Here is a 27,718-nt window from a genome sequence, read left to right as displayed (position 1 = left end):
ACTCTCTCGGCGTCTCGCCTTCCTTCTGTCTAATCGTGGTGAGGTGAGTTGCTGTCTTTCTATCGTAATGCCGAGAGGAGAATTGACCAATGAATTCCTTTCTCAGCTGCGAGTAGGTCGAGATCGCATCTAGAAGGCGCGATCTAGAAGGCGCGGCATTTGATCGCATCTGTTGCCGCTTGAAAATCCATGAGGCCCTCGAAGACCTCAACATAGTCTCTGGGGTCCTTAGACCCATCATAGGGCTTCATGGTGGGAGTCTTGAACTTCAGAGGGATTGGAGCCTCCATAATATCGGAGGTGAATGGCGATTCTCCCAAGTCGCCATCGTCAAACGGGCTCTCCTTCTTCTCGCACCTGGCTTTGAGTGCCTCGACCTGCTCATCGAACCTGTGTTTCATCAGGTCGAATTCTTCCCTGGTGATCACGGCTTCTGGTATTAGAGGCTTGTACTTCGATTGAGCCTTCAGGTTTGAGTTGGAGAACTCTCGGGAGTAGGACGAAGAATCTTCCGGTTCCCGAGAGGCTTTCTTCTTCTTATCGGTGAGGTGCTTTCTAAGATCATTGTCTCGCAAGCTGTAATCCACCCCTTCATCATTAGGAATGGGCTCGCGATCGCCAGGTTGGATAGATGGAGCTCCCTTTTCACCAGGTGCTCTCGGGGCTATAGAGGGAGATGCAGTTCGGTTAGCACGCGTTGCCTCGACGTACATTTCTTCCATTGTGCGCAACCGATGGCGCATATCATCCAACTCGCGCTGGAGAGTAGACAGAGCTTCAGGGTCTGCTGCCTGGTTGGGAGGTCTTTCTCGACGTCCCTCCTCGGCCTCTGTTGGCTTTTGAGGGTTTCAGGTGAGCAGGTGGTAGTTCTTGGTTCGCATGGCGGACAGATCTGCGGCAGATCTGCCTCTTGCCCTGCTCGGACGTGGTCCTCGACTATCCTTGCACCGAGGTCTCGCTAAGGGCTGTTATCAGCGTTCACACCCCTCTATTCTATTGTGTTGGCAGAGTTTGCTGGATGCACCATCTTTGCGTATATTTTTTTTAGATCGGGATGACTTAAGATGTCTGTTCCCACAGACGGCGCCAAATGTTTATGCAGGAATTTGCACAACGGTTCTTCACGAATCAAGCTCGAACTTGGTCTCCGGTTCCGACCTGAACACTAGAGTGGACCTGCACAAGTGGGTAAGCACTCCGATGCTCAAGTCAGTATAGATCGGACTCCTTATTTAGTTCGAGGTGAGATTCGATACCTGAGCGTGAAATGAAGTCCTCTATTTATAGGTAATGGATCCGACAGTACACACGACCGGCGGTTATGTGTCTTTTTCTCATATCGGACCTGTCGGGTTCCGAGCAGATCGGACCCTAGTCAGGTCGAACCTTGGTGCCCATACTTGGTCTTTTATAACGGGCGAACCCTGCCACCTCGGCTCTGTCGAGGTGGACCTAAGCAATCCTTCTTTATTTAGTTTATTTAGACACCAATAAGGGTCCTCCATGTGTCATGGGTATGTTTACCCCCAAACAAAACGTATAGAGCAAATCACGTGAAGAAGTAAAGTGACATTAGCAACATGTTTGTTAGGTTTGTAAACAGAGTGCAAATAAAGTCCTACATTGGTTAGGGAAGAGCATGATCATGGTATAAAAGAGAGGATAATTATCTCCATTGGTATGAGACCTTTTTGGTGAAACCAAAAGCAAAGTCGTGAGGGCTATGCTTAGAGCAGACAATATCATACCATTGTGGAGATATTTGGGGTACTGTTGTTCTTAAAAAGTGGTATCAGAGCCATGGTCTAAGTCATGTCGAAAGAAGTGGTGAGTCTTGGAAGTGTAATCATGTTGTAATCTGCATGTGTGTCCTATCAAGATATGGCGGAAACCTTGGATAAGAAGAAGCTCTCGTTCAAGTTCGAGAGTAGAAGGATGAGTGACTACTTGAGAGGAGGATTTTTAGATTTGTAAAGAGAGTTCAAACAAAGTCACATTGGCATTTTGGGTGAAATCAAAAGCAACGCTGCGAGGGCTATACTCAAAGCAGACCAATATCATACCATTGTGGAGATACTTGTGTTGAGAATGACAAATTGTTTTGAACAATTCAAGGAAATGTGGATGGCATAGCTTGTGTCGTGGAAGTCAAAGTGGCCAAATGACACATGGATGGCCTAATATTTTTTGTGAAATTTTTATTTTGTAAATTGAAATTCTATTTTGGGTCACTTGATTAGTATAAATATGGGTCATTTTCATCCAATTCAATCATCCCAATTTGTCTCATCTCTCATATGCAATCCGTCCATTACACTCCTTTTCATCTTTCCGCTACCTTAAACTGAGCACGATATTGATTTCACTCTCATTCTGACGAGTGCACGTCTGAGTTGGAGGTCGTGTTAACCTCGGGGAGTATACCAGCAGTAAAACGATTTAGCACCGAGGTCGTGCCGATTTTGCTTTCAAGGCAGTGGTTCCGCCCACGGCATAACGCTTTTAGCTCCCGGTTCAATTTTTGGCCTTTATTTCCCAACAATTTGAAAGCAAAAACATCCCTTCTAGCCATGGCTGCTATTCGATCTGTGAAGGTCCTGCCAGACTTGTTAAAATTGGAACCACTCGACGGATCCAACTATCGTCGGTGGTCACAGAAGTTAATGATTTTCTTTGAGCAATTGGAGATCGACTACATCCTCACTGCTGCTCAGCCCATCGCTGCTGCCACCGCTGCAACCGCTACCACTGTCGCTGCTACTGCTACCGCCACTGTAGTTGTCACTGATCTGCTTGCCGTTGTCGCTGCCACTGTTTCAGCCGTCGCTGCTAAGTCCAGGACGTCTACTACCATTATTGATGAAACTGAAAAATTCGAGAAAGGCAACAAAACGGTCTGTGGGCTTCTTCTCAACCATATGAGCGACTCTCTTTTTGATCTCTTTGTAGTCCAAAAATCTGCAAAGGTCATTTGGGACACGTTAGAGTTTAGATATGGCGGGGACGATGCAGGCAGGAGAAAGTACGTCGTCGGTAAATGGCTACAATTTCAAATGTCGGACGATAAATCGGTGATGGATTAGGTTCATGAGTATGGGAACCTAGTGGCAAGTGTGTTGTCTGAAGGTATGAAGATGTGCGTTGCTCACGAAATTTCCTTCTTCCTGGAGTGATTATCGCAACCACTTGAAACATAAGAAGAAGGACCTGACTCTGCAAGAGCTGATCAGTCACGTGCGCATGGAGGAAGCCAACAGACTAAACGATAATCTCTTTTCTTAATCCCTAAATTCAGTTAAAGCTAATTTAGTTGAATCTTCCAGTGCTTCCAAAGACAATTTCAAAAGCAAGGGGAAGCAAATTGCAAGGATAGAGCTCAAAAGAACAAAGGTCTCCAACCTAAAAATACTGGTGGAAGAATCGATAAATCGAAACTGGTATGCTATGTATGTGGAAAACCCGGCCACAAATCATATCAGTGCACCAAGAGGAAAGATAGAAAAGATAAAAGGAATGCTCCACAAGCCAACCTTGTAGAGACGGATGATATCATTGCTCCTGTGGTTGTGGAAGCAAACTTGTTGAAGAACAAATCCGACTGGATTCTTGACACAGGAGCGTCCAGACATTTATGCTCAAATCATGACCTCTTCCACGACTTTCAGGACTCTGCTGACGGCGAATATGTTTTTATGGGGAACTCAGCCACAGCTAGAGTACTTGGGAAAGGGAAGGTTCTCTTGAAACTCACATCTGACAAAACTTTATCATTAAGTAACGTATTGTATGTTCCTTCCCTGCGTAGAAATTTGGTGTCAAGAGGTCTATTGAACCGAGCCGGACTTAGGATTGTGTTTGAGGCCGACAAGGTTATCATCACATAAAATGGTGACTTTGTTGGTAAGGGCTATCTTGCAGATAGTTTGTTTGTTCTCAACACTACTTCAAATGAAATTAATTCTAGTTCTGTTTACATCGTTGAGTCTCTTGATGTGTGGCATGGTAGATTAGGGTATGTGAATACTGCATCGATTAAAAGTCTTAGAATTTTAAATTTGATTAATTTTTCTGACTTGCCTGAAATTGCAATGTGTTCTATCTGTGTAGAAGCAAAGTTTGCTAAAAAAACCTTTTAAACCTGTCACTGCAAGGTGTACCGAACTCATAGAATTAATTCATTCTGATTTAGCTAGTTTAAAAAACACAAATAGCAGAGGTGGAAAAAATTACTATATTTCTTTTGTTGATGATTTTTCTAGATATATGAAAATATATCTCCTAAAATCTAAAGATAAAGGTAGTAGTATGTTTTTAAAATTCAAAACTGAGGTAGAAAACAAATTAGACAGGAAGAAAAGAAGGATAAGATCAGATTGGGATGATGAATATTAATACTTCGCTTAGAGTTTTTTGTGAATCAAGTGGGATTATACATGAATTTACTGCTCCATATTCACCTCAACAGAATGGAATAGCTTAACGGAAAAATAGAACTTGAAAAGAGATGATAAATATGATGCTATTAAGTTCTGGTTTATCTGATGATATGTGGGGGGAAGCTGCACTTTCTGCCTGTTTTATTCTTAACAGGGTCCCTCACAAAAAGCTGGATAAGACACCATACCAGCTCTGGAAGAGGTATTCGCCAAACCTGAACTACTTGAAGGTGTGGGGGTGCTTGACAAAGGTGGCATATCCAGCATTCAGAAAACCAACGGTTGGATCTAAAACTTTTGATTGTGTTTTCATTAGTTATGCTAAAAATAGTGTTGTATATAGGTTCATGAGGTTGAATGATAAATCAATATGTGAATATAGAGATGCAGTATTTTTTTGAAAATATCTTCCCTATGATTAGAACTGATAGTGAACCTAGTGGTATTTCAAAAACTGCATGCATGTCATTGCCCTCTACTTCTAGTGATATGATAGACCTTGAACCTAGATCCAATAGTGCAATAGATAATGAACCTATGAGAAGTAAAAGGCAAAAAGTTAGTGAAAACTTTGGACCTGACTTCCTAACTTCCTATCTAGTAGAAAACTTTGACAAGATAGATGATCAATTCGCTTGCATGTATTTGATAGACGAAGATCCTAAAACCTACCAAGAAACTATAAATGTCTTAGATTCTAACCTATGGAAAGAAGCTATTAATAGCGAACCAAACTCCATAGTTATGAATCAAACTTGGTAATTGGTAGATTTACTAGCAGGAAATCAACTTATTAGGTGTAAGTGGATCTTTAAAAGATAGATGAGAACAAATGGCACGATAGAAAAATACCAAGCTAGACTAGTGGTTGTAGGTTACACGTAAAAGTATGGCATTGATTACTTCGATACGTACTCTCTTGTAACCAAGATTGCTACAATTAGATCTTTGATAGCATTGGCAGCTATTCGAGGGTTCATAATACATCAAATGGATGTAAAAACAGCTTTCCTTAATGGTGATTTAGAAGAGGAGATCTACATGACACAATCTGAAGGTTTTCTAGCTATTGGTCAAGAAAATAAAGTCTGCAAGCTTAAAAAATCTCTCTATGGCCTAAAACAAGCTCCTAAATAATGGTATGAAAAATTTAATGGCACTTTGGTAAACAATTGTTATAAAGTAAATTGCTCTGATACATGTGTTTGCTCAAAATTGTTTGAAGCTGATTGTGTGATAATATGCTTGTATATTGATGACATGCTCGTTGTTTGTTCAAACTTAGATATCATTAATGAGACCAATTTGCTCATTTCTTTACATTTTGAAATGAAAGATTTAGGAAAGGCTGATGTAATACTTGGTGTAAAAATAAGGAAAAATGATAATGGGTATTCCTTATGTCAATGACACTACATTGAGAGAATGCTGAAAAAATTTAATCACTTTGATAAATTACCTGTAAGAAAACCTTATGATGCTAGCATGAGTCTTAAAAAGAATCAGAACGATAATGTATCTCAATCCGAATATGCAAAAATTATAGATAGTGTCATGTTTTTAATGAATTACACTAGACCTGATATTGCATATGTGCTAAGCAGACTGAGTAGATACACTCCTAACCCTGGTTAAGATCATTGGACTGCTCTACATCGGTTGTTAAGGTATCTTAGGGGTACAATGGACTATTGTTTGCATTTTAACAAATTTCTTGCTGTGCTAGAAGGATATTGTGATCCAAACTGGGTTACAGATAATGATGAAGTGAGCTCCAGTAGCAGGTATGTGTTTACTTTTGGCGGTGGAACTATCTCATGAAAATCGGCAAAATATACATGCATTGCTCGATCTACCATAGAATCTGAGTTCATCTCACTTGAACTAACAGGTCAAAAGGCTGAATGACTGATAAGCCTTCTTGGAGACGTGCCACTGTGAGGGAATGTGTACCTATATCCAATCCATACATTGTGACTCACAAGCTGCCATAGAAATTGCCAAAAACAGTGTGTACAATGGCAAGAGACGCCACATACGTCTAAGACATGGAGTTGTGAAGCACTTGCTGAAAGATGGAATTATATTCTCGGAGTATGTGAGGTCCGAGAGGAACTTGGCGGATCCTCTCACTAGAGGTCAAACAAGGAGATTAATTATTGAGTCCTCAGAATGTATGGGACTCAAGCCATGATGCTTGATCCATAGCCCTTCTTTGAGTGGTCCATATATGGACTTGATGGATATAGTGAAACATATGTGGATCCATAACCCTTCTTTGGGTGGTCCATGAATGGACTTGATGGATACGGCGAAACATGTGAATCCATAGCCCTTTTTGGGTGGTGCATGCGTGGACTTGATGGATAATGTTTAAAGTCTTCATAGCTCAGTTTTGAGTGGTTTATCAATGATAGACTTGATGAAGCGACAACGTGACTGTGAAGGTGAGGTTGCCTTCTATGAAAGAGTTGTGGAGCCTCTTTCTAGAGCTTTCACGATGACCCAAGGTGTATGTGCATGACCATTAAAAGCACTTGACAACTATTGCAGAATCAAAATCGAGGATTCAAACGTGTTGTGGGGGTCTCAACTATAAATACTGGAAGTTCAAGAGGTAACTCACTTTCATTATTTAGGTTGTTGCCCTACTTCACTATGCATTAATTCAAATCGAAAGATATTAATGCTTAAGTTTTATCCTTTGCTCAGAAATTCAATCCTTCTTCTTTCTTCTTTTTTCTCTGTTGTCATTCATGGGGGATTGTTGAGAATGACAAATTGTTTTGAACAATTCAAGGAAATGTGGATGGCATATCTTGTGTTGTGGAAGTCAAAGTGGCCAAATGACACATGGATGGCCCAAAAATTTTTGTGGAATTTTTATTTTGTAAATTGAAATTCTATCTTGGGTCACTTGGTTAGTATAAATATGGGTCATTTTCTTCCAATTCAATCATCCCAATTGATCTCATCTCTCATATGCAATCCCTCCATTATACTTCTTTTCATATTTCCACTGCCTTAAACAGAGCAGGAGATTGATTCCACTCCCATTCTGACAAGTGCATGTCTGAGTTGGAGGTTGTGTTAACCTTGGGGAGCATACCGGCTGTAAAATGATTTAGCACCGAGGTCGTGTCGATTTTGCTTTCAAGACAGTGGTTCCGCCTACGACACAACACTTTTAGCTCCCGGTTCAATTTTTGGCCTTTATTTCCCAACAACTTGAGATACCATTGTCCTTAATTGTGTTTATAGAAATAGCAATGAAAAAGTAGCCAACAAACCGATCCGTAACCCAAACCATCTAAGTTTGGCTCACAGTGGGTTTAAAACTACTTAGTGAGAAATTAATACAATCACAGGAAGTTTGATGATAAGTCCAAGAGGAAAGAATAAGAGATGAATATAAGAGTAGAGATAGAATTAAGCTTGATATGACAGCTTTGCAGGAAATCGGAATGGATCCACTGCAAGGCGCAGTAGAAATTTGTACTACGAATTGATTTTTAGCATATCTCGATGGTATAGTTTTATTAAAAAAAAATAATTTTTGAAGAAACACAATGGGATCCAATCCCTTACATTCGAGATGAAAAGGTAGCATGGATGGAAAGGCCTCCACGATCCCAACTATCCTTGATCTACAACAATTCATTGTGTGGAAACGTTTTGGAAGGAATGAGGATGGACGATGGAGCCAAAACTTTAAGGATCCGTTTGATAATCATTTTATTTTTAGGTTTGATTTTTGATTTTTAATTTTTTAAAAACAAGCTTGTTTGATAACCAATTCAATTCTTTAATTAATTTTGTTTGATTAATTAATTTGAAACAAAAAAGAATGGTGAAAATAAAGAAGGGTGAAAAAGAAAGGGTAAAAGTGGTACATTAACTATAATATATATGTGGGGTCCACGAAATAAGGAATGAGAATGAGATTGATGAGGTTGTAGAAGTATAATGAGATTACTCCTTTTTATGTAATCGGATTACAAAGTTTAAGGTAAGTCCCACCATTTGATTACATTCCTATAATTTAGTAAACATCATCAAAGGGAATCAAAATTTTCATTACGGTTCATTGATTAAGATTGCGGTAAGTAAACGGGGCCTAAATCCATAAATATGTAAGAGTACTTGGACAAAAGATCGTCTATGCTAGGGTTTTGCAAACAAATGTAGCCTTTTTTTGTTTCCTTTTTTCATTTATAGAATAATGCTTCTACATAGCGATGAGATAAACAAATTTCTCTTTCTCCTCTCTTGTGGTGAGAGTTGATATAGTTGGAGCGGCAAATGGAACAAATTATGGTGGATGAGAAAGATGAAGTCTCTTAATAAAGGGTAAAGTTGAGTTAAAAAGAAAAGTGAAAAATTATATTGAGTCTGTTTGGGGATAAAAATATTGTGGACACATGGAGGACGCTAATTGGTGCTTAGAAATAAAAGAGTATTCCAGGTCCACCTCGAACCTGCCGAGGAGACCGGATTTGTCTGAAAACGAGGCTGTGTATAAAGCCGTGGTTCGACCTGGACGGGTTTGACCTACTCAAACTCGACAGGTTCGACATGAGAAAAGATAGATAACTGCCGGTCGTGAGCATTGTCGGACCCACCACCTATAAATAGAGGGCCTCATTTCACACTCACGTATCGAATCTCACCTCGAACTTAATATTAAGTCCGACCTATACTGACTTGATCGTCGAAGAGTTTGCCTTCTTGTGCAGGTTCACTCCATGGTTCAGGTCGCGCCAAAGACCAGGTTCGAGCTAGGTTCGCAAATATCGTTGTGCAATTCTTTGCATGAACATTTGGCGCCGTCTGTGGGAAAGGACAATTTAAGTCATCCCGATCTAAGAAACACGAACAAAGATGGTTCAGCCAACAAACTTAACCAACACAGCAGACCGAAGAGCTCTGGCTGCTAACGATGGCCACCAGAGAGTGGTCGGGGCGGAAGCGGCAGAAGGTTTGATTCAGGAAGGCCTAGGGACTGAACAGCTCCGTAGGTCGGCACGCATCACCACACCTATTCTGCCACCAGCACATCCTAAACCAACTAAGGCTAATCGTGGCCGAGGTGGTGCCTCCAGGAGAGCCACTCGAGCTCCGGCTCCAGCTCCTACTCAAGAGAATTTTGATGCCCTTCAAAAAGAGATGGAGGCAATGCGCACCTAGATGCGCACCATGGAGGAGATGTACAACGAAATGGTGCAAGCTGCTGGTGCCAGGTCTCGATCTCGAGACCAGGTGGTGCAGGAGGACGAACATGAACAGGGGGATCTTTACCTCGACCCAGTTGACGAGGAGTACCCCAGAGGCGATGAAAATGCGGAGTATATTCGCCAGAAGAGCGATCTCCGCGATCATCTTAATAGAAAGAGAAGCTCGTCCCTCCGAAGAGGACGAACTCCAGCATGCTCGCACAAGAACTCCAACCAGCAGGCCGAATCCTCTTACAACCCAATAGATCCCGAAGGAGTGATCACGAGGGAGGAGTTCGACCCGCTCAAGAGCAAATTTGAAGTTGAAGTTGAAGCCTTGAAAGCAAGGTGCGAGAAGAAAGAGAGTGCATTTGATGATGGCGACTTGGGAAAATCGCCATTCACCTGAGACATCTCGGAGGCTCCTATCCCTCCAAAGTTCAAAACTCCCACTATGAAACCATATGATGGGTCTAAGGACTCAAAAGACTATGTTGAGGTTTTTGAAGGCATCGTGGATTTTCAAGCGGCAAAAGATGCCATCAAATGCCGCGCCTTCCAGATCGTGCTTACCGGCAGCACGCGCTTGTGGTATAGAAGATTGCCGGCACCAGGTCGATCTCGACCTACTCTCAGCTGAGGAAAGAGTTCATCAGTCAATTCTCTTCTCGGCACTATGACAGAAAGACAGCGACTCACCTCGCCACCATCAAGTAGAAGGAGGTTGAGACGCTTAGAGAATACGTCACAAGGTTCGAGGAGGAGTAGCTGAAGGTCGTGTACTGCTCCGATGATTCGGCCATGTGCTACTTTCTCACCGGCCTAGCCGATGAGACTCTCACCGTAAAGCTTGGATTAAGCTCCAGCTGCCTTCGCTGAGGTTTTTCAAAAGGCGAAGAAAGTTATCGATGGACAGGAGCTCCTTCGGACCAAGACTGGCCGACCAGAAAAGCAGATCGACCAGAAGAAGTCCGGCCAAGACAAGAGGAAGGCTGATTCCAAGTCTAAGGACAAGGGGTCGAACAACAGTCTCAACCGAAGCTGACCTTACGAACGTTATACTCCAACCACTATCCCCGTCTCTTAAATACTTACAAACATTGAAAAGACTGGGATGGAGAAGCTCGTCCAGTGACCGGATAAGCTCCGAGGAGACCCAGAAAAGCGCAACAAAGACAAATATTGCCGTTTTCATCGTGATCACGGCCATAATACATCGAGTTGCTGGGAACTCAACGCCTCATTCAAGATGGCTACTTCAAAAAATTTGTTGGCAAACCGAGGTCCAACTCGGTAGAAAGGAAAGAAGAGAGGAAGCGTTCAAAGACGCCACCTCGCCGAGATGTCTGACCTGCAGTCATCAACACCATTTTCGGAGGCCCAAGTGGGGGCCAGTCTGGAAATAAAAGGAAGGAATTAGCTCGCGAAGCCAAGCGCGATGTGTGCATCATTAGGGAGCAAAGACCGACCTGCTTCGTTACCTTCGATGATTCCGACCTGGATGGGGTCCACTTGCCTCATAATGACACACTAGTGATCGCCTCTCTAATTGATCACGTCCTGGTCCGAAGAGTATTGATAGATGGGGGTGCATCCGCCAATATTATGTCCCTTACAACATACCTTGCCTTGGGATGGACAAAGTCACGGTTGAAAAAGAGTCCAACACCCGTGGTTAGATTTTCTCGAGAATCAGTCTCCCCAGAAGGATGTATTGACTTGTCGGTTACAATAGGGCAAGACAATACACAAGTCACGCAGATGTCTGAGTTCGTCGTGATCGACGGCAGGTCGGCCTACAATGCCATCTTTGGGAGACCTATCATCCACTCGTTCCGGGCTGTTCCCTCAACGCTTCATCAAGTTTTGAAGTACTCAACTCCCAATGGAGTGGGCATAGTCCGAGGAGAGCAGAAGACTTCAAGGGAGTGTTATGCCTCCGCACTCAAGGGGTCAGAGGAGCTCGAGCTTGTTCCTTTGCTTAGCTCTGAATGGGGGCCACTGATTGGGAGGAGCTGATTAATTTCCTCAGGTCCAACTCGAACGTTTTTGCATGGTCCCACGAGGACATGCCTGGCATACACCTAAAGATCATGGTGCATCGCCTCAACATAGACCCATCATTCCGACCTGTAAAGCAAAAAAGAAGACGTGTAAATAAAGAGATGAGTGATGTAATTGTTGAGGAAGTGAACAAACTTTTAAAGGCTGAATACATAAGAGAAATTCTGTATCCCGAGTGGCTCTCTAATGTTGTATTAGTTAAAAAATCTAACGGGAAGTGGAGAATGTGTGTAGAATTTACAAATTTGAACAAAGTATGCCCAAAAGAATGCTTCCCACTGTCGAGGATCGACCAGCTCGTAGACGCAACAGTTGGGCACGAGCTGCTCACCTTCATGGATGCCTACTCCGGATACAACCAAATCAAAATGCATGTGCCAGATCAAGATCATACTGCATTCATAACAGACCAAGGTCTGTACTGCTACAAGGTTATGCCCTTTGGCCTTAAGAATGCGGGTGCGACCTACCAAAGAATGGTGAACAAAATGTTCGCCAAGCAGATCCGTCGGAACATGGAAGTGTATGTGGACGACATGCTTGTCAAAAGAAAGCAGTCAAAGTCGCATCTTTCCGATCTGATCGAGGCCTTCGAAGTTCTACGGAAGTATCAAATGAAGCTTAATCCAGCTAAGTGTGCCTTTGGAGTCTCCTCGGGTAAGTTCCTCGGCTTCATGGTAAACAACGGTGGAATCGAAGCTAACCCAGAGAAGATAAAGGCCGTGCTCGAGATGGAAGCCCCCAAAACTCTTAAGTAACTTCAAGGCCTCAATGGAAGGATTGCAGCACTAAATAGATTCGTCTCGAGATCAACTGATAAGTGCCTTCCTTTCTTCAAAGTCCTGAAAAAGAAGGGACCATTTGAATGGATGACAGAGTACGAGCAAGCACTGGAACAATTTAAGACCTATCTCTGCTCGGCACCACTGCTCGCCAAGCCCTTGCCGGAAGACAAGCTCCACTTGTATCTGGCGGTATCCAATAGTGCCGTCAGCTCGGCCCTAATCAAGCAAGATGGAGTATGCCAAAGTCCAGTTTATTACACAAGTAAGGCCATGACCGAGGCCGAGACCAGGTATCCACAAATGGCGAAGCTGGCCTCGCTTTGGTCACCTCGGCCCGAAGACTTAGGCCGTATTTCCAAGCACACACCATTGTGGTGCTTATCAACTTACCCCTGAAGAACATCTTCCACAAGCCAGAAACATTAGGACACCTGATGAAGTGGGCAATGGAGTTGAGCGAGTACGACATCCAGTTCGAACCTAGAACTACGTTGAAGGGGCAAGCAGTAGTAGACTTCATCGCTGAGCTCACTCCACCATCTCGGCCCGCTGAAACTGACCTCCCGTGGACGATCTACGTAGATGGATCTTCCAACGAGAAAGAGTGCGGAGCAGGAATCCTCTTGCTCGCACCAGATGGCATGCGGTTCGAGTATGCCCTGCGATTCAACTTTCGGACTTCAAACAATGAGGCCGAGTATGAAGCGCTTCTGGCAGGACTTCGCGTTGCCAAGGGACTGGGGGCCGCACACATTAAAGTTTTCAGCGACTCCCAGTTAGTGGTAAATCAAATCAAGGAGGAGTATCAAACAAAAGACTCACGGATGGAAAAATATTTAAGTAAAGTAAGATCGCACCTTACCCAGTTCAAAACTTACGAGGTGAATCAAGTTCCAAGATCAGAGAATTCAAACGCAGATGCTTTAGCCAAATTGGCGTCGGCGTACGAGACTGATCTAGTGAGATCGGTCCCGGTCGAAATCTTGGATAATCCTTCAATTTTGGAGCCAGACATGATGGATATTGACACACCAACGCACTCATGGATGGATGAAATTGTGGAGTTTATCAAAGGAAACCAACCGCAAGACTCAAAAGAGCACAAGAAGATGGCACGAAGAGTAGCCCGGTTCATACTCCGAGATGGAGCATTGCACCGACCTCGACATGCTCCTGACTAGGAGAATCTTCGTCTTCCAGATCAGAGTAGTCAGAGTCCAGCTCTCTGACTTACTTCTCCACCAAAGACTGGGGCCCGGAGTGCTATTAGGCTCAGAGGCCCATTTTTCAGCATACTTCTGCTTCAGATCGCTGAGGTCGATCTAAAGATGAGGCATATCGGCAACAATGCCCTTCATAAAAGATTTGAAGCCTGCGTCACTAAAGACCTTGGCAAACCCATCAAAGTCTGGGTGTTGCCTGAATGCTTCTTCCAGGAGAACTCCGTTGCTGAGGCGTTCCTTCTCCAACTTGAGTTTGGTAGTGAGGCGCCTTATTGCAGCATCCTTCTCCTCGAGGACTTGAAGCATGTCGTCTTTCTCCTTCAGGAGCTGGAACTTCTCCTTCTCCAACCCCTTCGTGATGGCATGGGCAGCTCGGAGTGGGACTTGTGCCTATCTTCCTCGTTCTTCAGTAGTTGGGCCTTGGCCTCTACCTCGGCCTTCAAAATGTCCACTTCGGAACGAGCCTTCAGTAGCTCACCCTTCATTGTGGTGGCAGCTTCTAAGGCAGCGGAGGAGTTCTCCTTCTCCCTTGCTGCCAAGACTTCTCTTCCGTCCAGCTCGACCTTCAACATGACTGCCGAGTGAATAGAAGCAATAAACGCCTGCAAGGAAAAAATTACACAAGGGTTAGACCGAGCTACAAGTTGTAAAAAAAAATGGAATGATGGAAGCAGGTCTTACCTCAGCGGCGTGGTCGATGGTCATATATAGCACGGACCCAGGGTCACTTACAAACTTGGACACCCTACGAAGGCAGCGGTCCAAGCATTAAGCCGAGATGCGAGACACCTGGTCCTTCACCCCAGCGCTTGACGGTTCAACTCGGAACTGCATTGTCAGATCAATATGGCTCGTGGGCAGGTCCCCATGAGGTCCGACCTCCGAGGAGGAGGCGATTTTCTTCTTCCTCCTTCTCCTCTTCACATGAGACTCTTCTCTCACCTCGCACAGAGGTGACACGTCCAGCGCCTCAGACTCATGTTTTGGACGCTTTCCTCTGGAATGCTCCCCGGCAGAGTCCAACTCGATCACGGAGTTGGGACTTTGACAGATGGCCCAGCTTTTTGAGGAACAACGGGAGTTGCTAGCTCCGTACTCTGATAGTCTTAAGGGCGTGAGCACGGCCCTTAGACTTGCGCTTCACACTGTCGGTGAATCCGCACACCATTGCTGCAAAAGAAACAAGCCCAAAGGTCAAAGACCGAGATCGAAAAGTAAATTCAAAAGTGAGGTCGAGCTCGACTTACCGAGCTCAGAGTTTGGCCCTGAGGCTTCGACTGGACGCACCAAGGGGTTGTAATCTAACAACCCAGATTCAAGCAGCAGCTTGTCGGTCACCAAGGTTCCGACCTTCCTACCCCTTGAGAAGCGGTCCTTGTAATACTTAAGAGTATCGAAGGATGCTTGAGTAAGCTCAGGAATTGATCTGATTGACACTGCACGAGACATAGAAGAATTCAAGTTAGATATAAGAAGCAAGAGAGTCGAAAGACTTAAAGCTACAAAAAGAAAATAGGAACGAGATCGTACCTAAATTCCCAAACCTAACGGGAACGTCAAAGAATGGATGACCAGACTTGTTCTTTGTCAGCTATTCTCCAGAGGCAAAGAACCACTTCTTCACCCATCCTTTGATGGAGGTCGGCCCCTTAACTATACCACCCGCACCTTTCTTTGTGCACATGTATTACCAACCGGGCTTTTTACCTATTCTCTTGGCTTCGAAGCACCCTAGAAGCTGTTCGACCTTAAGCAGCTCGGCCTCGTCCTCTTCCCGAGCTCGTAACCAGAAAAGGATGGCCAAAGCAAAAATGACGCCCATCCGTTGGGGGTCACCTGAGCAGGAGCCAATCCAGTTCGGTTTAAGAACTCTTGGATAAAATGATGAAGAGGAAGTCTGAGGCTGTACTCAAACATCTTCATGTAAAGAGGTCACCCACCCCTCTGAGGGTTGTCAACTCTTTCCCCTTCCTCCGGAATTCTAAGGATGATATCCTTCGGAATGCTAAACCCCCTACGGAGGGGTTCGAGATAGTGCTCAGGCATTTTCGAATAGTATTCCAAACCCTGGCTCGAGGTGGAAGCGTCACTATCCTCCCCATCGTCGGAAAACCTAAAGTTCTCTACCTCTTCCAGCTCGAACTCTAACCTACGAGCTAAATCTTCCCCAGAGTCACTTGGCTCAGGGGGCAAACTGCTTATAGTCCGACCTGCACTACCTAGACTATCACTACTGAAGGGGGAAAACATGAAAACCACCATATTCGAAATAAAGATGAAAAGGAGAATGACTGACCTATGGAGGGTTCGAGCTGATTTCAGATCGAACTCCAAAAATTCAGGGAACGTAAGGTCTGACCTGAAGTCTCGGAACTATTTATAGCTAATCGAAAAAGTCTCTACGCCGTACATGTGGAATGACCGAGTGGCTGGGATTATCTCAAAATTCGTAACGTCGGAATACTCGAGTGCTCCGATAGCCTGTCAGATCGAAATATCTTCCACTTCCACAACGGTCATATTTTCTCTACGAATCAGAAGTCGCCACGTGTCCTAAATTGAACCAGGTAACTTCTCTGCCAGATTGAGATCGAACCTGATAGAGAGGGGGCTAATGTTTGGGGATAAAAATATTGTGGACACGTGGGGGACGCTCATTCGTGCTTAGAAATAAAAGAGTATTCCAGGTCCACCTCGAACCTGCCGAGGAGACCAGATTTGTCCGAAAATGAGGCTGTGTAAAAAGCCGTGGTTCGACCTGGACGGGTTTGACCTGCTCAAACCCGACAGATTCGACATGAGAAAAGACAGATAACCGCCGGTCGTGAGTACTGTCGGACCCACCACCTATAAATAGAGGGCCTCATTTCACACTCAGGTATCGAATCTCACCTTGAACTTAATATTGAGTCCAACCTATACTAACTTGATCGTCGGAGAGTTTGCCCTCTTGTGCAGGTTCACTCCACGATTCAGGTCGCGCCAAAGACTGGGTTCAAGCTAGGTTCGCAAATATCGTTGTGCAATTCTTTGCATAAACAGAGTCGAAAAGACAGCCATATCGAGATTATAAGAAAAAGCTCCCTCAGTTGTTCATAAATCAATGAGCATCCATTTCACTTCATTTCATTTCAGTATTAGAAGATAGTTTAGTTTCATTGTTATTTTCTCTGGTTGTTATTTTGGTATTTTCGAAACACTAGCCTTGTTAAACCATTGTTTCACTTTCTTCTTGCTTAAATTAAAGTTAATTTCATTTAGCCTTCATCTATTCCAGTTCTTTAATTTTCTTTAGCAAGTTGTAAATTCCATTCATGCTCGAAAGAGAAGAAGACTAAGCTAGAAATCATTGTACTTTGTTATTCTTTCAATTAAATCAATGGAAATTATTTCTCTTAATATTATTTCTCGTGCATTTTCCCTTTTTAACTATGCACTAATTTAGTTTTCAACCTCGCTGTGGAATGCCTTAGCGAAAATTATTTAATTTTAACAAGATCGGAAAAAAGTCCAGAATGCGATTGGCTGTTGTTTGAATTCACAAGTGTACGAATCATCATATAGAAGTATGTAAAGTATCGTCTCCACAGGGAATGAATGATTACTTATTACCAAATTCTCCACTTCAATTTTATCTGAATATCGAACGTTTAATGGTGGTGAAATGAAATAATTCTAAAAGAAACTAGTTCAATAATAGAAGAAAATAACACAACTATCAAGAATCAATTGTAAATTCAAGCAGATTCTACCTATTGACTCGATATTCTTTCCCAAACAATAATAGTTTTTTTTTTTTGAAAAGTACAGTATCTATATCTCTATGACTACTTTTCAAAAAATTAAGCACGTAGAACCCAAAAACTATGCCACAAAATTCACAAGAATATCTCTATCTCTTGCTTTAATTTGGGAGATATCCAAATCTAGTCAATAATCTTGTTTCTCAACATCGATTTATGACAAGGAATCAAGGTAAAGAATGGCCAAATCTAAACAATGCATTAAGAATAGAAAAAGTTCTCACAACCAATAAGTTTAGAAAGAAAATCAAATATAGAAGAGTAAAGTTTAATAAAGACTACATAAATGCTCTAGAAAATGTATTTATTTCATGTTTGAAACCCAAAAAGAAAATCTCAATCAACATGATTGAAGGAAGTTGAAGCTAAAGTAGAGAAAGAAAACAAATCCGGCGATCGCTCGAGCCTCCATTCTTCGCGTTCCTTCCAATCTTCACAAAATCTCAACTGTTCTCTCAAAAAAAAAAAAAAGAAAAACTTTTTGTCTAAAAACCCACTTTTTTCCTCTCCTACGGCCAGGGCTAAAATGAGATATTAACAAAATTTTGTCGGCATTGCCTAGGTGCCCAACATTTTGCCATTTTCTAAATTTTTTGCGTCTAGGCACCCAACCACACTGGAACTTGGCTCACTTTTGCTTCTTTGTTGGCTATTTTTCTCCTCTTCTTCAACTCTTTATCCTACAAACGAAAGAAATACTAAAAACGATTAAACTATCCAAAGAAAATGTCCATAAAAACTCTCAAATAACTCAAAAAAAACACCATAAATTACTAGACCCAAAATTCACTTATCAAAATACCCCCAAACTTATCATTTTTGTCGTCCTCGAGGAACACTACAAGAAACAGAGCTTTCAGAGACAAATTTTTAGCGACGTATATGCCATAATGTCACTAAAACATAATTTCAGCGACATTGTCAACAGACGATGTCGCTGAATATCATTTTCAGCAGCGCAGGGATCAAAATGTCGCTGAAAGTAATATTCAGCGACCTTATGAAACCATTTCAGCGACGCCGTCAAGAAGATGTCGCTGAAAGTACATTTTCAGCGACGTTGTCAAGCAGATGTCGCAGAAAATGTGCTTTCAACGACGCCGTAAGTTGACGGCGTCGCTGAAGGGATTTTCAGCGACACGTAAGTTGAAAATGTCGCTGAAAATCCCAGAATTAAACGCCCCCCAAATCGCGATTTTTCAAACCCTCGCCCTCAATTTTTTCTTCTCCCCTCCGTCGCAGCCGCCGATTTCTTTCTCCCCTCTCCTCTGTCACCGGCCTCCGTCGTCGGCCTGCGTCGCCGGCCTGCGTCGCCGGCCTCCATCGCCGCCGAGATTCAAAAGCCCTCCGTCGCCGCCCTCTCTCTCCACCGAGCTTCTTCCGCCCTTCGTCGCCTCCCTCTGTCGCCGCCGAGCTTCTTCCGCCCTCCGTCGCCTCCGCCTCCGTCGCCGCCCGACGTCGCCGCCCATTATTTCTTCTCTAAGGACTGGGTATGACATTTCCTGATTATGTCAATTTATGGTTAAAAATCCTTTTGTTCATTACTGCATTATAATTCATTATGAGTTTCTTTCTATTTTGCGGAATTTGGATGTTTTGGCTTGAATAATCGAAGCTCGAGTTTCCTTTTTGTAATTTGGGATGGTTTGCTGAGGCATTTGTTTCATTTGTTGATTTTTTTTCCCTTTCGTTAAGAGTGGGTATTTTCGACATTTTTTTTCCTTTTTGTTTCATTTGTTCAGAGATGTTTTCTTCCATCTTAGTTCCAGTTGTGTTAAGTTTCATGGGAGTCTGGAAGGAAATAGTTGGAAAGAAATGTCGATTCCTTTTAATCTCTAACAGTGTTATTGGATGAGAGATTGTGGTATTGCCGATTAGCTCTGTTGTTGGAGAGATTTGGGAATGTGGGAGATTCTTCTGCAGTGGGTGGGGGTGTGAGAGTTGGTACTGAAAATTTGGCTGCTTTGGAAAAACTATTTGTTTGCCCAGGAACATAGAAGATTGGATTCTAGAATGTTTCTACGGGTGGAACTTGTAAGGCAAGGCTAATGTTTTGTGAAAATGTGCTTTCAGAGCTTTGTTATGGAGCATTTGGTTGGAAAAAAACCTTTGCTCTTTTGAAGATAAGGCTAAGTCTTGGGATTCTTTTTGTAATAATGTTCATTTGCTAGCTTCATGGTGGTGTCATAGAAATATCCTCAGCCCTTGTCCTTAGGCTGTTCTTTTGTCTCTTTTCTTCATGAATTCGTTTCTTATCACAAAAAAAAAAATGGTACTGAAAATTTGAAGTCTGTAGGGGTTTACAGATGGTATGTTTCTGACTCTCCTTTATGTTGTGGTGGCTAAAAACGTCAATTTGGGATGCAACTTGGGGAAGATCTTGGGAATATAAGTCAAGGCTACAATCCTTTTTTGAGTGAAATCCAAAAGTAAAAATCCATGTGGGTTTAGTTCCAAAATGACGGTATCCATTATGGACATATGGATAGGTCTATTGTTGTAACACTTAGAACTAGGATAGGTGTAGATTATCAACTGTCACTGTATTACCTAATTTTCATCTAATAAACTAACCTCATCAGCATAGTTCTAAAATGGCTTTCACATTTTTAACTCTGCTGTGAGTATTGATTGTTTCATGAAGGTGGTGATAATTTATTGACAATTTTGTTTAAATTAACTAACATGATTAAAATCTTTGTTATGGTAAATGAGGTTCTTGTTAATCCTGTTATGATCTGGCTAATGGCTTTATCACTAAAATAATCAATGCCCCTTAGAATCTGCATCCAAATGCTTCTATCTCTATTTTCCAATATGGAAGATCAAAGAAGATACTTCTTTGACATCTTTTTGTACTTGTTTCAAGGTTGAAATCCAGAATTTAGGTATTAGACGTATTACCCTCAGGTCTCAGTTCCTCCGCACTATTCTACAACGAAGACTTGCAGAATCAGAGGTGAGTGATTCTCGACTAATTTAATGATATTTGGGGATCGATGTTGATGATTAATTCTAGTTGCTGATTAGTGATTTTATACTCATAAGCCCTTCTCTGCTTGGATTTGATACGAATTTGATGTTTGATGTGGGCTTTATCCCTGTATAACTTTGTATGTAAGGCAATTGAATTTTGAAGTGTTAGATTTTGACATACAACTTAGTTTAATGATGAATTTTGAAGTTTGTGTTGGATATGAATTCAGAAGTTGAAATTTATGAGTTTTTATTATGAAGTTTATAAGTTGAAGTTGACATAAAATTTAGTTTTTGTTTGATTTGATGCTTTGACTATGTAGTTTTTGTTGCGACGATATGTCTCGATACCGTTTTTAGTTATAATTCACATTAGTTTTAGTTAAATCAAATTTAGAGTTAGGTAATTAACTATAAGTTATATGTTTTTATAGAAAACATTGCTATGGATCGTACTTGGATAACTTTTAAAGATCGGAGATGTAGTCAATATTCTAATGGCGTTAGCAATTTTATTGAAGTCGCTAAGAATTATTTGGTTGAAGAAGGGAAAACAAGATGTCCTTGTTCGAATTGTTTAAATGTCCTAAGGAATAATTTGAATGATGTAGAGCGTCATTTATTCAAATATGGTATGTCTCCGACATATAGTAGATGGACATTTCATGGAGAAAAGGTAGATCTTTCTTCATTCTTAAGACCTGGATCAAGGTTTCTTGGAGCAACATTTTCAGATTCGATTAGAAATAATAGACCAGATGGTAGGAATCGTATGGATCAAGTGACAACTATGATTAATGATAATGAGATGCTCCAAATGATGAATGATTTAAATGGTCCAGTGTTTGAAGACATTCCCGGAGATTCCAGTGAACAGCAGGAGACTAATAATATATTTTCTGAAATGTTTCGCGATGTTAGTGAAGAGTTGTATCCAAGATGCTCGAAGTATACATCGTTTAGTTTTTTAGTGAAGCTTATGCATACTAAAGTTCTTAATCATTAGAGTGATAAATCATTTGATATGTTACTCCAATTATTGAACGATGCATTTCCAGATGGTGTAAAGCTTCCAAAATCAAATTATGAGGCTAAGAAAAAATTACGTGATCTAGGGATGGAATACGAAACAATTCACGTGTGTAAGTATGATTGTGTTTCATTTTGGAAAAAATATGCATCTCTTGACAATTGTCCTCAATGTAGAGAGTCGAGGTACAAACTGAATAAATTAAAAGGAAAAAAAATTCCCCACAAGATCTTGAGATATTTTCCATTGAAGGGAAGGCTGCAGAGATTATATATTTCAAAACATACTGCTGAAGATATGAGATGGCATAAAGATAAAAGGTGTGAAACTGAAGGAATACTTCGACATCCTGCTGATGCTGAGGGTTGGAAACATTTTGATAGAAAGTACCCTCTTTTTGCTGCAGATGCTCGTAATGTGAGATTGGCGCTTTCTTCAGATGGTTTTAACCCTTTCGGAAATATGAGTTTATCATACAGTATGTGGCCAGTTATGCTCATTCCATATAATTTGCCTCCTTGGAAGTGCATGAAAGAATCATCTACTTTTCTATCTCTACTCATCCCTGGGCCAAGGTCTCCTGGTAAAGAAATTGATGTTTATTTACAACCCTTGATAGATGAGTTGAATAAGTTGTGGGTGAATGGTATCCGCACCTATGATAGTTTTAGTGGATCTTTCTTCCAGCTTCATGCGGTTCTGTTGTGGACAATTAATGATTTTCCAGCTTATGGTGATTTGTCTGGTTGGAGGATGAAAGGATATAAGGCATGTCCAGTTTGCAACGATGATTCGAGTTCAATGAGATTGAAAAGCAAAATTTGTTTCATGGGACATCATCGATATTTACCTCAAACACATACATGACGTAGGAGTAGGCAACACGATGGGAAACAAGAATTTAGATTAGCCCCGAAGATGTTAACTGGACAAGATATTATAAATCAATTGAATTCATTGAGTTTCCCTACGTTGAGCAAGCATCATACAATAGTATCTGATAACAAACGTAAGCGATTAGCTAACAAGCACAATTGGAGTAAAAGAAGTATCTTCTTTGATCTTCCATATTGGAAAAATCTTATGTTACGTCATAAACTTGATGTGATGCATATTGAGAAAAACATTTGTGATAATTGGTTGGTACTATACTGAATATTGATGGGAAGACTAAAGATACCATTAAAGCTCGTGAGGATTTAGCAAACTTGAAAATTAGAAAAGAACTTCATATACAAGAAATTGGAGGCAGGCGTGTGATGCCTCATGCATCGTTCACATTAACTGCGATTGAAAAAGTTAGCTTCTGTACATTTTTAAAATCTGTAAAGTTTCCAGATGGTTTTGCTTCGAATATATCACGGTGTGTGAATGCGAACGAGGGCAGAATCACCGGTCTGAAAAGTCATGATTGTCACGTTTTATTACAAAGACTTCTTCCAATTGGTATTCAGCCATATATACCCAAGGACATTGCTACAACTATATCAGAATTGTCAAACTTCTTTCATGATTTATGTGCAAAAACTCTGCGCATATCAGAATTAGAAAGAATGCAGACTAACATAGTGTCCATCCTGTGTAAGTTGGAAAAGATCTTTCCACCAGCATTCTTTGACGTTATGGTTCACTTAGCTGTTCATTTGCCGTGGGAAGCAACGATCGTTGGTCCAGTGGGTTATAGTTTGATGTACCCAATTGAAAGGTATGAAGATGTATCATTCTTTGTTTGTTCCCTTTTTTTTCCTGTGATTGATTTTAAGTCCTGAGTTATTCTTCACAATTTTTGTATTAGGAGTCTGCGATATTTGAAGCAATATGTTAGAAGCAAAGCTCGACCTGAAGATTATTTTCAGCGACAGGAGCAGATGTCACTGAAACGCAGTTTTAGCGACATCCTGTCTTGTCGCTGAAACTTTAAACGACGTATTATCTGCGACATACTTAGCGACAAAATGTGTTTTGTCGCTGAAACCTTTAGCGACAAAATTGGACTTTCAGCGGCATGTTTTAGGTGTCTCTGAAACTCATTTTTCTTGTAGTAGAAAGACAAACAATGCAAAGAAATTTAGAGCAATCACCAAAGTATCATTGAATAGAGATAGACTCAAGCTTCAAAAACAACACTTTGTTACTTACAAAAGAAAGGAAACTAAGCTCAATAAATGCCAAATTTTTTTAACCAACAAGATAATTTTGTTCTCCATTTTCGGTCCTATACGTGTGTGTGTGCACAATTCTTCATAAATTGTCATCTCTCGTCCCAAAAACAAATTTTACGCACAAGCAAACTAAACCATTTCACATCACAAACTACATGCAAAATACTCGATAGCATCACAATTCTAGGATAGGCAAGAATTCGCTCATATATGTCGATATATGTCTCCTCAGGAACGAAATCAAAACTTCAGCATCTCTCATTTTTACAAGTCAAGTCAACATAAGCCAATTATATTTAAATGATAAAGAGTTTTCTAAATCAATTCTTTTTATAACTCAAAAATTTTTCAAACACTAAAGAATCTACACACTTCCTTTTGTTTCAACAGCTTTTTTACAGTTAGAAGACTCCTGGACTGAACACTAGCCCTATAGCTTAAGACTTACTTTCGCGGCCTTCCATTGAAGTCACTTATAAAGATCTCTATGTAATTGATAAAATCATAATATATCGACAATAGGTTGCACGAGGGTACATTCGATTATGTAACTATTGCAATTGAGATCGCTAAAAAGCCACTCATAACCTACTGCGAGCGGAGTGTCCATAGGTGAGATACGGAAATATAATTGCATTTTCTTTCTTCTCCATTTTCTTTTGACTCCTTTCTTTCTCCTCACTTAATTTTGCTAATATTTTTCCATCTCTTATTTTCTCCCAGACAAATGATATGCAGAAATACGAGGTGATATTGTTTTTTCCGATTAACATTTTCTTTCTGAAAAGTAATTTAAGCATGTTCTTTCTGAAAAATAAAATAGCAAAATATATTGGGAAACAATGTCCTTGATTACGCTTGTTTACATGCGTAAAAAGAAGGTTTTAGATGCTGTTTTTACTATGTATTAACTTTGTTTCGGACTTTTTCTCGGTCGTTTGAGTTCCAATTCATGTAAACTTCATATATGATGGTTTGTGGTTGGCTTATATTGTATTTATGTCATTTTAGGACCATTTGGGAGTGCAAATTAATCAAAAGAAGCAAAAAGACGGAAATATCTACATGGGAGGCGCCAGGGAAGGCTGCAGAAAACTGTTTTTCTTCCAACTTTGCCCTTAATGAAACGCGTCTTCCAATGCGTTTTGGTGGTTCCAACCGATGCATACGTGTAGAAGAACTGTTCCACTATCAGTTTGAGCATCATTTAGTCAGTCAAAGGAGTTGGAAATGGGTGATTCACCATCGTTTTACGATCTACCTAACTAATTCTGCACAGCTATAAATTCCAGCAACTTCTCCACCAAATGCATCAAGCCTTGTTTCCTTCTCTTGATCATTTTTAGTGTTTCTTTTTGCTTTCTAAGTACTTTTGAGTTGCTTTCATTAGTTGCTTTTGGTTTTTAAATCCCGAGCACTTTACATTCATTTATTGAGCTTTGTTTTGTTTCCATTTGTACTTAGTTATTTTCTACTTATTCAAATATATAAACATCCAGCACTTTGCTTATCTTCCCTTTGCCTTTACTTTATTTTTAGTTAAGAGAGTCGTGTTTTTGGAGGAAAGAGCACGTGACACTCCCCCTTGCTTGAAAGAGAAGGGCGAAGCTCTCAATCCCGAGAAAAACTCTCTGTTAGTTAACTTTTGTTTTTCACACATGCAATTCACATTCAACCATTTTACTTGCTGTATTTTCTTCAATATGTCTTTCTAAATTCCCGTCTCTAGCTCGGTTATGGATAGTTAGCCTTTTATTTCTAAAAAGGGTTGCTAAGAAGTAGTGTTTTTGCTTTCCATTCATTGCTCAACATGTTTTCCCAAAAAGTTAGGATTTAGATAAGGCCACTGTAAGTCTTAACAAGTCAATACTGAAAAGGTTGCTTATTTGCATTGTTGAGTGGTTAAACCGAAGAGAGGAGCGCCTTAGACATAAGGGTTCTGGTTAAGTAGCCTAGACATAGGACCTTAACCCGAGGTTGCGACTATTTCCATCCTAAAACTAAGATATCTCTCATAATAGACATATTAGGGAATGTCTTAGGACTTTGAACTTGCTTAGACATAAGTCAAGTGAAAAGCGTAGTCGTTGGTTCCTAAACTAAACTGCATATCGTCCTTAGCGTATCCTTGATTCTTTGTTGGCTAAGTTGAAGTAATTCGGGCTAGGTTTTACCATTATAAGACCAAATCCCAAATCCAAAACCATTACTTGTGACCACTTCCATTTTACAAGAATCACTCATTTCAACGTTCACTATTCATTAAAACTTTAGAGTTTGGAAATTATTTAGAAGTCCTTGAGGATCGATACTTGGATACTCCATCCATTTTATATTACTCTGACAAGTGTGCGCTTGCATATATAGAATTGTTACCACGCCTAGTGCGTGCGTTCAGCATAACCCCAGTCAAGTTTTTGACGTTGTTGCCGGGGACTTTAGTTTTAAAATTATTTTAAAATTCTTTTAGTTTTTATTTTTGTGAATTGTTGTTTGGTGTAATTTCCATCCACCGTTTTTGTTCTATATTTTTGGTGGTTTATCTCACAAGGGTAAGTTAAAGTGCATGAGCACAAGATCTTTTCTTCTTCCCCTTGACCCTGAGATTGAGCGGACCCTTCGAAAAACTCGAAAGGAGCAAAGACTTCGAAAACAACTAGAAAAGCAAAAAGAGAGAGAAGGTGAAATCAGTCCTGAAAGTGAGGTAGAGAGTACGAGCACATCAATGGCAGATATTCCACCTCGTGATCCGGTTGATCCACCTGCTGTTAACGGTAATATGAGGGATCATGCAAGAAATGATGAATTCAACCATATCCAGATGGCGGACAACAGAGACGTGGCAATGCGAGAATATGCCGCCACGGCTTTTCAGAAATTTGATTCAGGGATAGTCAACCCTATTCCAGCCCACGCAAACTTTGAGCTTAAACCAATCATGTTCCAAATGTTGCAGACAATTGGACATTTTGGAGGGCAGGAACATGAGGATCCACATGATCATCTGAAATCATTCATTCAAATTGCAAATGCATTTCGATTACCTGGTATAACAGACGATGCTCTTAGACTAACACTTTTTCCATTTTCTTTGAAGAACCAAGCTAGAGCATGGTTCAATGTATTTCCACCGGGATCCATCACCACATGGAGGTCGTTAGTGGAGAAGTTCTTAACAAAATTCTTCCCACCTACTCACCACGCTGATATCAGAGAGGAGGTCATCTCCTTTAGACAGTATGATCGTGAATCTGTTCACGAGGCGTGGGAAAGATTTAAAGAACTAATCAGGAAATGTCCGAACCATGGCTTACCGGCATGCATCCAGATAGAACATTTCTTTAGAGGTTTAGATCATCCTACTAAGATGATGCTGAACAATGCTGCCAACGGAGCCTTTACAAAGAAGACATTCAACGAGATAGTCGACATCCTAAATGACTTAGCTTCGCACAACGAACTATGGTGTTCGCAAAGACCTAGGGCAGCACCAAAGAAGCAAGATCCAACTGGAGTTTTGGCTCTGGACATTGCGACATCGATGCAAAAAGAGATGGTTAAAATGAACCAGAGGCTGAAAGAGATGGCGTTGGGAATAAAAAATCCATTAGCCACGCCGATACAACCTGTGCAGTCGGATTATTGCACTCCTGCCCCTGTTTGCCAAGTCAACGATCTCATTTGTTCATTTTGTAGTGAAAACCATATTTATGATAATTGTCCACATAACCCTGCTTCCGTTTTTATGTAGGACATGGGAACAATAGGAACTTTAACCCATATTCGAACACCTACAACCCAGGTTGGAGGCACCACCCTAATTTCTCATGGGGAGGTCAAGGAGGTTCGAGCAGTTTTAATCAAGGGCAGAACCAGCAGAACAAGCAGCCCTATGTTCCACCTACACAGCAATACATCCCGCCACCGCAACAGTAGTACAATCAGAGAACACAGACTCCACCAGTTCAAAATAACAACTCAAATCTTGAGAATATGATGAAGGAGTACATGGCCCGAACCGACACA

At 41.2% G+C, this 27,718-nt stretch overlaps 1 protein-coding gene and 1 non-coding gene across 2 annotated transcripts; one reads left to right on the top strand and one right to left on the bottom strand.

Moving 5' to 3' along the window:
* The first annotated feature begins 20,945 nt into the window (after nucleotides 1–20,945).
* Nucleotides 20,946–23,443, top strand: LOC148209049 (uncharacterized). The gene is made up of 4 exons (XM_088117401.1): nucleotides 20,946–21,396; nucleotides 21,934–22,298; nucleotides 22,700–23,235; nucleotides 23,326–23,443. Exons 1-4 carry the CDS (start codon nucleotides 20,946–20,948, stop codon nucleotides 23,441–23,443), a joined length of 1,470 nt encoding a protein of 489 aa, XP_087973527.1.
* A 3,454-nt stretch (nucleotides 23,444–26,897) lies between these two features.
* LOC148209048 (small nucleolar RNA R71) lies at nucleotides 26,898–27,004 on the bottom strand. The gene has a single exon (XR_015787479.1). It is a non-coding gene; the product is annotated as a small nucleolar RNA R71 (small nucleolar RNA).
* Nucleotides 27,005–27,718: the final 714 nt, after the last annotated feature.

Source organism: Momordica charantia, assembly GCF_013281855.1.
Source record: "Momordica charantia cultivar OHB3-1 chromosome 9 unlocalized genomic scaffold, Mcharantia_2.0 BLBB01000009.1, whole genome shotgun sequence".
In the NCBI taxonomy this organism is placed as follows: Eukaryota; Viridiplantae; Streptophyta; class Magnoliopsida; order Cucurbitales; family Cucurbitaceae; genus Momordica; species Momordica charantia.
This window is presented reverse-complemented; position numbering and strand designations above follow the sequence as displayed.

Bases quoted from the DNA above. Each gene is read 5' to 3' on its own strand.
- LOC148209049 (XM_088117401.1), top strand. From the start codon at position 20,946: ATGGATCGTACTTGGATAACTTTTAAAGATCGGAGATGTAGTCAATAT. The intron at 22,299-22,699 runs GCATGTCCAGTT...ATTGATGGGAAG, and splicing joins GGAGGATGAAAGGATATAAG to ACTAAAGATACCATTAAAGC. The intron at 23,236-23,325 runs GTATGAAGATGT...TTTTTGTATTAG, and splicing joins TTGATGTACCCAATTGAAAG to GAGTCTGCGATATTTGAAGC.